At 40.8% G+C, this 11,460-nt stretch overlaps 1 protein-coding gene across 1 annotated transcript; it reads right to left on the reverse strand.

The window, feature by feature from the left end:
* Positions 1-6,042: 6,042 nt before the first annotated feature.
* On the reverse strand, positions 6,043-8,703 carry LOC119913394 (protein phosphatase 1 regulatory subunit 3C-B-like). The gene is made up of 2 exons (XM_038732811.1): positions 8,507-8,703; positions 6,043-8,116 (listed from the first exon to the last, which is right to left on the reverse strand). The coding sequence occupies exons 1-2, from the start codon at positions 8,518-8,520 to the stop codon at positions 7,099-7,101; spliced, it is 1,032 nt and encodes a 343-aa protein (XP_038588739.1). The 5' UTR covers positions 8,521-8,703; the 3' UTR covers positions 6,043-7,098.
* Positions 8,704-11,460: the final 2,757 nt, after the last annotated feature.

Genomic DNA, 11,460 nt, shown 5'->3' on the forward strand with positions numbered 1-11,460 from the left:
CTGTATGTTACATGAATGTAAACACAACTCTTACTTATTCTGATGCGTCAGGCAAGAGAGGATTAGAGTCAGGAGGCGCTGACAGGGTAACTGATCAATGAGGGATATATTATTCAGTTGCACAGTTATGGTGGTTGGTGCAGGTGCATTTCAATGGAAATGGAAAATAAGTCATAGTATTCCAAATCTGTGACATCACTTTAATTAAAAAATATATATAAATAATGGGACTTCTGTTCATTCTTGATAGAAGCCAATCATTTGCTTGTTGGCTGCATGGCGGGTGTAGGTGCATATGATAATTAGCTTTTTCTTAAATCATTTTATTGTGCCTTGGCTGTTGCATTGAGTGCGTTTCCATCCACCTTTTATGCAGATTTTCAATTTGCACCTGAATCTGAAAAATCTGAATGTAAACCAGAAATTCAAAAGATTTGAATACTGCAAAAAATATCATGCTTAGTTGAAGTGGAAAACTTACAATTAATAAGAAAGAACATAAGTGAAATGTAAAAAGACAGAGAATAAATCATAATGTACATGAAGCACATGAGTTGTGACGAGACCAAAAATGGAGGCAGACGGAAACATCAGACCTGTGTGGAGAGATGCAATAACTGTACCGTTCCTCAAATTAATACATAATAAATGTAAATGCAATATCTTCATCATGTTTTGAATTCAATTTTATTTATATAGCGCCAAATCACAACAACAGTTATCTCTCTGCACTTTTCATAAAAGAGCAGGTCTAGACCATACTCAATTCCCAGCAAGAGCAAGCACTAGGCGACAGAGGCAAGGAAAAACTTCCTTTTAAGAGGCAGAAACCTCAAGCAGAACCATGGCTCAGGGTGGGCGGCCATCTGCCTCCATTGTTTAATTTACGTCATGTCATTGCCACCTTTTCTTCTGCAATGGTTTGATGGCACTCATCTAGAAGAACCAACACTTGGATGGAAACGCACGTTCATTTGCCTTTTAGTTTGCCAATTGTCTGGAAATTCTGTTAAATTATGCATTACGTCAGTTGACATCTACTCCAAGACAAAGCCGAGGCTGGTGAGAAGGCTAAATGCATGCATTGTGTTAAAACATGGTCCTCAATCTCCTCTAGAAACAACTCACCTGGATGATTACAGGTTTGTAGAGAAAATTTTTTTTTGACGTTCAGGTACATTTCTTTGCTTTTCAATATGGTTAAACTGGACTTTGTAGATGTCTAGTAACACAGATTTACATCAGTTAGTTTGTGGAGTAAAATGCATCATAACTAATAGAAATGAAATAAAAAAATCAAGTTTATTGTCACATACACAATCATACAGAGTGCAATGTCTAGTGAAATTCAGTCTTCGCATATAACCCAGTGGGCAGTAGGCAGAAAGGAGAAAGGAATGTAAACAAGAAAACCAAACAGAGAAAAGGAAATGACAGTAGGGCGTGCAATAAACAGAAAGACAGTGAACCGTACTGTAAAAAACAGACCTGCATACATATGTAAAGAGAATGAAAAACCGAAAGATGGAGGGCTGGAGAGAGAGAGAGGCTGTTTACAGTGATCCATCAGGAAATTACAGGTATTAAAGGAATGTGATTCCATCAGCCAGGTGGAGATGAGCTGGAGCTTGAGGGCAAGTTGAGTTCAGGATGTGTCTTTTGAAGCTGATATGGGATCAGCTTTTCCATTTTCAACTATAAAGCCCACAGTGAAAAGTGGAGGAACAGGACGGCGATCTTTCAGTCATCAAGGTCAGATTCAGCTCTGAAGATCAATCTGGAGTCTGTATAGATTTTTCAACAATCCATTTCAAAATGAAAAGCTAATGCGTGTTCAGTATGCTTTACACAAAATTTATTCTTCCATTTAAATTCCAGCAGGGTGGCCTAACAACAAGAGGGTCCTGGGTTTGAACCTCAGTCATCCCAGGCCTTTCTGTGTGGAGTTTGCATGTTCTCCCCGTGATTGCGATGGTTTGCCCCACCATCAAACACATGTCAGGTTCATTCTCCTGTTGTTGCTCCTGACAAAGGCACTGGCTTAGAATTGGAGCTGGTCCCCGGGCGCTGTAGAGTAGCTGCCCACTGCTCCCTGTACTTAGGATGGGTTGAATGAATTTCACTAGACATTGTATTGTGTATCACTCTGAATGTGACAATAAACTTGATTTGAATTCATAATGACATCTTTGTTATATATAAACTTGGGATGATTCTGTTTAGCAGGTTGTTCCATGTTTGAAGAATTTTTATTTCCCAAAACCTTGGTGGGTAAAGGCATCAAAAAACATTCTGATTTACAGTGTCCGCACAAACACCACAATACCATTGCTATGACCCCTGAAAATGTAATGTCATAGAATTGTTAAGTGTTTTGAGTAAAGATTCTCGAAATATGAGTAATACCAAGAACAGCAAAGTTAAGCCTGTATTTAAAGAGTTAAAACTATGATAATGCAGGAATCTTTTAGGCTTCAGAAGGTCATCCTAGTGCAGCCTGAGGTCTTTCCTTTGTGCATGCCAAAGAAAGGGAGTGAGCGTTCTTCCTGCTGAATATGAATCCATCATGGACAGGACACATGGACATGGATAATTGAAATGAGTCTGAGGAAAGCAAAGAGAAATGCCTGCAGGCAACTGAGACTTTCAACTGCATCCAACTGAACAATAAAAAGAGGGTTTTGCATTATTTTAAAATCTTTACTGTTAATAGTGTGTATTCAATGTGGGGTTTGAGGTTTCATTATTTAAAGGTCTTGTAAGTTTAAGGAAACTGGATAATAAGACATGAATTCTAATTTCATGAAAGAGCTGTGTGTGTATGTATTACAACAAAAGGCCACTTGAAAATGTGCAGTTCCATCACACAACACAATGCCTTTTTATTGTGGCCAGCCTAAGGCCTTTTATTGTGGCCAGCCTAAGGCACAGCTGTGCATGCTGTCTGATCAGGACCTTGATATGCCACAGCTGTGAGGTGGATGGATTATCTCGGCAAAGGAGAAGCGCTCACTAACACAGCCATTGTCCCTATTACATATCAGTATACCGTCAAAATGATTTTGAACCGGTTATTTTATTTCCCAACAGACCACCACAGTGTCGTAGAATGATCTTTACAATGTCCTGCACGCACCAAAGGACCTCAGTCTCCTCAGCAGATGAAGACAACTTTGGCCCTTCTTGTACAGGACCGGTGTAGTCTGGGGCACCTTCCTGCAGAAGACTACCATGATCTCCCTTGTCTTGCTGGCATTAATTTGAAGTTGGTTACTCACACCAGTGCACAAAGTCAGCGATGATCTCCTGTTATTCCTGATCGTTCCCTTCTGACGTCCGTCCAACAATGGCCGTATCATCGGAGAACTTCTTCAGGGGAGTACCGTACCCTGTGGGACCCCTGTGCTGCAAAACACTACATCAGAGACGTTTTCTCTCCTCTCCAGACCCCCCTTGTGGTGTTATGTTAAAGGCGGTCGTTCGGCTTTCTCCTATAGCTGATCTTTCCATTTCCTATCTCCAATCTAAGTTGTCTTTGTACCCTCCTCAGCTCTTCTTTGTCCCCAGATCTGAAAAGTCTTTTCTTTTCATTCAGCAGGACCATGGTCTCTCTCAGTGCTTCGCTGGTCTCCTCAGACCATTTTCTCACATATCTTTTGGTTGGGGGTTGTCTATTTACCAAATGTATGTGAACAGGCAGCAGATAGTACTAGGTTGTGATTAGAGTGGCCGGGCGGGGGTGGGGCTGAAGAGCTGTAGCTATGCATCCTTTGTGTTTGCTTACAGTAGATCCAATGTTTTATTGTCCCTGGTGTGGCATTTAACACACTGGCTGAGGGTGGGAAGACTGGAGGACAGGAAAGCATGGTAAAAGCAAGGGCATCTCTTTGAGTTGAAAAGTGGTGGGGACATAAGGTCTGAGATTAGGGGTGTGATGAAAAACTGGTCACGAGAACAAGACAAGAAGATATTTTAACACTTCTTTGAAGAAATATTCAATGCTGAAATATATGGTTCGGGTCAGGGGATCCTGCCCCAGAAGATTTAGGGCATTAAACTCTTAATTTACTGCATTCTGGAGACATTTTCTGCCCCAATTTATGATGTAAGTGTCTTTTATTTATATGAAGAGCAACACAAAATTCATGAGGAAATTCAAAATATGATGGAATATAATGCAGTAATCAATGGCTTTTTTTGTTGCTTTCTTGGACAATGCACATTTGTTTCTTCTATTTTTAAACTGCATTGCATGATTTCTTTTTGTGCACATAAACCTTTCTAAAAGCATTTTCATTTATTATTCAACATTTCTTGTTACAAGCTATTTTTCAGAACATATTTAGTTTTTATTTGGGTTAAAGTATCCGGAGATTAGTAGGAGGGACTGTGGGTACGATCTCTGCAGCTCTGATACGACTGTGTACAAAGCCTAGTTCACACTACACGATTTTAACCCGATTTGCCGCTCAGCGACCGTCAGGCTGTGATCGGGGGTAAATCATCGGTTGATCAGCAGTCGCCAGTCGTTATGTGTGAACTACTCAACACATCACACATCACATCCCTGCTACCTGCGTGTGCTAATCCATTCTTCCACCCAGATTCTTTGTCTTTATAATAACAAACAACAGCTGTTTCGTGTGCAGGTTATCGTCATTTCCTCTTTCACATTTCACTTGTGTTTCTTGACTAAACATGGTTTGGAGACCAGCGTCGGGTGACACAGCCACTGTCAGCTCGTGTAGCGTGTGACCCCCTGTCACCGATCAGTCACGTAGTGTGAACGCCACAACGACTTCAAGACGGCAAGTTGTGTAATGTGAACAGCACGGCGATCGGCTGACGCTGAAAGTCGTGTAGTCTGCACGAGCCTTAAGTGCTCCCAGGCTGATGTAGCATCGGCTGAGGGGGTGATGGCTACAGTTATCGCGACGATGAACGTCCTTGGCAGGTAATATGGCCATATGCTAACAGCTAACAGCTCAATGTCAGTTGCTCTTTAACATGAATGTGCCCACCATCTGTCACTCACAAACAGTGATATTCCCCCGACTTTCATCTCCTTAGCTCTCCTGTCCATTGTCAAAAAATTGAAAACCATCCGGAGTTACTAGTGAGCCCGCTGTGAGTTCATTCAGCCATGTCTCTGTGAAGCACATGATGCTACTTCCATGATACTCCCTCTGCAGCCTGGTTAGTACTATACTATACTGAGATGTTTAGCTGTTACTGAAAATCATTATTTCCTGCCGATGTTTCAAAATAATGAGCTCTCAAGGGAAAGTAATGCATTACATTTCCTCCCTTAACAGCTTTAAGCTTTTTATCTGAAACAGATGAAGTGTTTATTTTTGTACTAAACTTACAGGAGGAGGAGCATATCAACACAACAAATAAGTACAGTATATCATTAGTAGCAGTAAATGTAGTAGCTCTTATAACAGCCTTTCTCAAATAAAGGCCAGGTTTTCCCTTTTGTTGAGGTAAATAAAAGCCTCGTCCTCTATATGTATTAACATATTCACAAATTATTCATTTAACTCAAGTGTTTACACTTCACACTGTTCCTGTGTTTACAAACACCTCTTATGTAATTAGACATTTAACAGCATCGTAAAGCAAGAATAAACCTGAATTGTTGTAAGATTCACGGTTCTGAAGGGCCTGTCTATGAAATTGCAGGTAGGCGGTTACAATATTTTGTTTTGATTAGTTTTTTTTCCACTTGTTTGATTATATTTGGATCACTAAATGTAAGCTCATTCATACTGTATGTTTATTGTACACCACAAATGCATTGTAGAAGGCTCACAGTACAAAACAAAGTGAGAAATGTGTGTACTGAAAAAATATTAACTGAAATTGGTTTTGATTTGTAATTTTATCATTGTGTATTTTAAATATGATAAATACATTAGCACTTGCTCTAGAGCACGTAGTATTTTTATGTTTATCTTGATGAGTTATTCATCAAAAACAACGTAAAGCATAGTATGCTAAACTACCAAAACATTTATAACAAAAGGGTCAGGAGTCATGTTTGCACAAATATAGAAATTTATTTCTGAAAGGGAAATACATGACTGACATTGTGCACGTCAGCAACACACACCTTCAAGTGAAATATATGCTGGGGCACAGACCTCTCTTTACTATGAGAAAAAAAAGTAGATTCTTTTCAAAAAAAGGAAAATCTCAATTCCAGCCAGACATACTGTACACTCAGCGCATAAAACAAAACAACCTGTCTTTACATCAACCCTTTCTTGACATACCATAACCACAGAGATTTCCAAACTTCTTCCCTGTTTAGGACAACCAATCACATGCAGAGTCTCTCTCGTGACACATCTGTTGATAGCAGCTCAGTTCCTTAACTTACCTCAAAATTACATCAGCCAAACATTTTTCATCAGACAAACATGTGCAATCTACACGAAGGGAAAGAAAGGGCTGCATGGCTAAAAGTTTAGAAGTGTGACCATTTATAATCACGTTCAATTATTTTCTTTCCTTTTGAAGGTGCAAAAGTTTAGTGTACATTTTTCATTCAAAATGAACAGCTGTGTTTCTTTTAGCAGAGAAGCATTTCATTGTCATGCACTCCTCATACTTTCCCTTCAATATGAAGGACTAAATCAGCCCCATTTCCACTGCTTCAGTTTACAGACATAACATTGAGAGGGACATCTCAATCAGTGCATATTTAACCAATACATCAGGCCCTCAAAAGGTGCTTAACATTTGTCGTGGACTGTACAAATAGTCTGTATTTTAGTGGGCAGGCACTCTGAGAAGGCACATATTTTACAATAGAGGAATATTTGAAACAAATGGGAGAGAGATCTTCCAAACCACAGATCCTCAAGTCTCTCAGGACAAATGACCACTTTACAGCAAAAAGCTGGTAAGCTGAGCACAATTACAGTTAGTCTGGTTTGTGCACTTCCTCTGCAAAAAAAAAAAAAAAGCAGTAGTTTGCTTGAGTTTTTGAGAGCCAGTCTAAGCTCAAACCCACAACTGGATTCGTACTCAATGCCACACCAGAGTCTGTTATCTTATTTTAATGCCATTTCAGCAAACATTCTGATGTTTTCACCAATAAGGCACGGTGGTATCAATCTGACCCCAGCTCTGCCAGCCAGGAAAGAGTCCGCTGGACATGCGTGGGCTGCCGAACTGGTCAAGCTCCATCTCCAGCAGCTTCACATCCCCGTTTTTGTGCTCTGAAGGCTTCTTCTGTGCAATAGAAGATGGGGGTCTCTTCAGGTCCTCTCCGTTCCAGCCAACATGTTTGAGAACATAGTTCTTGCCGTCATTATTGTCCCAGAAGGTCTGGTCCTGGACTTTGAAGCAGATGCAGAACTCAACCCGATTCTGTGGTGGGATGTAGGGGGGCAGCTCCAGGACAAATGCAAAGGTGTCAGTATCCTGGCAGCTGTAGACGTTGTTCATGAAGGTGCATTCGACATCAGTGAAACTGGCCCACGAGTCGAATGTGGTGCGCACCTGCACCGACTTCTGAAAACCCATGTTCCGAACCTTGATGGTGCCGGTCAGCGAGCGCTCCTGCAGTGAGCAGTTCTCCAAGCAGACCGAGTTACGAATCAGGCGGTTCCTAAAATCCAGGTAGTCAGCTGAGGGCTGGTTAAAGTCCAGCGCAAGGCTGCGCACCGAGCTGATCTTTAGATCCATTGTGGCTGCTTCCAGGTCTGTCATGTCAAACTGTAGATCCTCCATGATTCCTTTGCAATGCTTGTTTTGATATGGCTCATCGTCAAACTTAGAGAAGACGTGGATGGCGGTGAGTGACATACCCTTAGTGTCTGCAAACACCACCTTCTTCTTGCCAGCCTTGTTGTTCCAGCCCATGCAGACGCCATCATCCAACGCTTTCTGCTGGTTGCTAAGGCAGGGCCGCAGGGGTTTGTAGAGCTGCTGGTTGTGGCTGCGGGTGGTCTGGTTGACCCGGTTCTTGGCCCTCTGCAGCTCATCGTAAGAGCTGAGGAAACCCCGGAGAGGAGGCGGAGAGTGACTGATGTAGAATCTCATAGCCACATCTATCGGCATTACTGGGCCAGGCATTGCTGATGGACTGAAAGACCTGAGCACACTGAGGGAGGGAGAGGGGTAGGGAAGAATGGAGGTGGTGTGAGAGAGGAAATTGAGAAAAAATATGAGGGAGGTGGAGAGAGAGACAAAGGAAGAGGGATTAGAACAGTGACGACAGTTTTTAGAGAAGCTTAATTTTTCTGACTTTAACAGTTCCATGAAAGTCATCACTTCTGCCAATACAATTTCTGTACAATAAAAGTTCTCATCTCACAACCTATGCTTATGGTTTTATAATGGCTTAACTATGCAGAACACATTCAAACACAGTTTTCAAAATCATCTTCACAAAAAAGTGCTAAAGATTTAGATTGGTAAAGATTCTCTATGTTTTGGCATGACATGCGTCACTTTTGCAAAACCTAAACCAAACTCTTTCTGTGATCCTTACCTTGCAGCACTCATGGAATAAAGAGATAAACAATTCCAAGGAGAAAAGATACGTCTCAGTTGTCAGTCCCTTTTGACTTTTGAAATCTATAAAAAGGAGCTTTTTCTGAAAGTGCCTGCTGTCGTCACTCCCCCTTTTCTTCCACCTCTCTCTTGCTCTCTTCCTGCCTTTCAGTGCTGAGTTTGCTCAGCAGTGAGGGATTTCTACTGCCACATAGAGACAATTTGCATATGCTGTCATGTGGTTTCTCAATCAGCCAATGAAAAGTTAGTGGAGTTCCTCGCCAACCAATCAGTGAAAACCTGAGCTGGCTGCCGGCCAGCTGATAGGGGAGTGTCGCCTACTAGGGCCCCATCGTTCGGATGCCTGAGCCTGTTGCCTCGGTTGCTATTTGAGAAACATGATGGACCCCTTCTGGTGCTTCAGATAATCTTAGATTACTCACTGTAGAGTGCTGAATAAAGCTTCTGGCTCTTCCCTGACATGACTGGGATACCCATAGCACAGTCCCAATGACTTTGTAGAATGAAAAGTGTAATCTATTTAAAAGATGATTACCGGTAAATGTGTTCTAAAAATGGTTCCTGGCACAAATCAGAGTAATTATTTTTTCCTACTTAGACAGAAATTTGTTATTCAGCAAAGGGATTCTTTAAATTTTAAACATTATAATTTGTTTTGGAAAAGTGATGCTTTGTAAGCCAGGGACTCACTCTCTCTTCCACAGATCCATAAATTAATCCATAGTTTTCTTTGACAGTTTTATAACAGACTTTTTATGCTTGATATTTCACTTCTAAGTTGGAATTTAAATTTAGTCTCATTCTGCTTGTTCAGCACATTTGTGGACCAACAAGAACAAATAGACAAGCATTAACAAACACCCAAAGCAAACATTTATTTAAGAAACAAACAGGCTTACATAATGAGGGTCATATGGGTCTGATGTGATTTATCTGATGGCTTAGGTATCAATGAAATAATGAACTCAAAGGCTTTTCTTCCCTAGTCTTCGTTACAAGGATGTCAATGTAAATGATGATATATGATGAAATTATCTGAGAAAAAACTTTGCCTAATGAATGGTTACTGAAGACTTTAATACTTTGATTAAAGCACATGTTGCTTTCAACAATCCAAGGAGAAATGTTGGTGTGACAATACTAATGACAGTGATTCAGACTTGTCCTCAGGTGACTCCAACCACCATAACGACTATTGTTCACAGCCAGGAGCGCTAACGAACCAAGCGGTATCAATCACCTTGATAACAACCCCACAGAGGTGAAACAGCTGGGAGTCAGAACTGAAGCAGCCTTTTGGATGACAGTCCAGTTGCCTTTGATTTTAACCTTCCTTTGATAACTGTGGCCTGAATGAATGAGAATATTCAGACACATTTTAAAGATGTTCAGTTAAATCTATCCATGCCCAATGATTAAAAAACTACTTTAAATATAATTAAAAGTTGAGGGGTTTGGATTCCTTCTCTTGGTCACAGTTTTTGGTGTTAACTTCCATACATGTTGACAGAGATGCTATTTTTAAACATTCATTGATTTTTCAGCTGTGGGTTAATTATTATCCTCAAAAACATCAAATGGAACAGAGTCAACTTTATTTGGAGAACGGAGGCCGATCAGACAACAAGTGACTTAACTCCTTTTTTAATTTTAATCTTTTTACAAGAAAACAATTCACTCAGTTACACTGTGAAATCTCAGTTGAGGGTCATCCTGACCACATTTTTTGATCATCTCGTAACAAGACTTTGAGTTGCCCTGTTTTGCCCCCTAGAGGCTGTGCTGCTCCAAACCAAAACTAGAATACAGTGGTCTGAACTGAACCGAGGGACAGACTGTTGTCCTCTGAGCTTTGTGTTCTCACTAACAAGTCTAATAAAATGGTACAGAGGTTAGTCCAACATCTGGTTGATCTGTATTCAGTTCCATATCATTCACCTGTACCTGCAGCCTCTTCTTAGCTGCAGAAGAAATCCCTGAAATGCCCACTTAGTCTGTTCCAGGATATTTCTTTTGTAAATCTAAACAGTACTTTTTGCATTAGGGATATCTTTGAATTAGAGTCAGAAACAGGCTGTTTTCTTTCCTCCGCAGACGTCTAGGTCAGAGGGCAAGATTCCTGTTGTTGCTCCCATCACTGGTGGGTTTTCCCCCTCAGCGATGCCTGTGTGTACCATCATCTGCCGGGAGACTTTAGACTCAAAGCACCAAACACGCCACTTTCACATGCTCAAAGACAACAGACAGTATTTATCACAGCCTTGTCTGTCTGTCTTGTGGCTTACAAAGATCAATCTCAACATGACCTCAGGATTGCATCAGAAACAATATTTCTTCACATAGCAGAATTTACAACCAGGTGAACTCAGCAGTGATAGAAAATGCTATAAAAGGCAAAATGTAAAACAATTTGTAACACTGACAAGTAAATATTATGGTTTATGAAGAGACCTTACATCCAAAATGTCAAACGTAACAAATAAGTTGATGTTTTTACCCATATTGTTTGAGTTGTGTGAAGAAAACATTTTCTGCTTTTGGCTGAAATTTGGTGGACATGTCCTCTCTGCATGGATCAGCTGCAGATTTTTGTGGTAATGCGCATGAGAGATTTCCAATATTGGGTTGTAGCTATAACTATCACGCCGTGTTTGAGTGATCATGCTGAAGTTAGAAGTCTGGGATTTTAACAGTAAACCTTGAAAACCAAGGTTAAACAAACTAAAATCATACTGAGGCAACACTGTGGATGTTAGGATGACCAAATTAATTATGAAAGGGGGGAAATGACAACACGTGGAAGGAGCATTCCACTCACTCAGAAGATGTTACCTCACAGTCAGTTGCAGTGTTGTGGGTGTGTCGTTTATCAGAAACAGTGTTGCTCAAGAAATTAACAAAAGCTGCTGAATTTACCAATATCTCCCTCCC

The sequence above is a fragment of the Micropterus salmoides genome, unplaced genomic scaffold (assembly GCF_014851395.1).
Source record: "Micropterus salmoides isolate LMB-PRFRI ecotype aquatic unplaced genomic scaffold, ASM1485139v1 Ms_hic_scaffold_2, whole genome shotgun sequence".
NCBI lineage: Eukaryota > Metazoa > Chordata > Actinopteri > Centrarchiformes > Centrarchidae > Micropterus > Micropterus salmoides.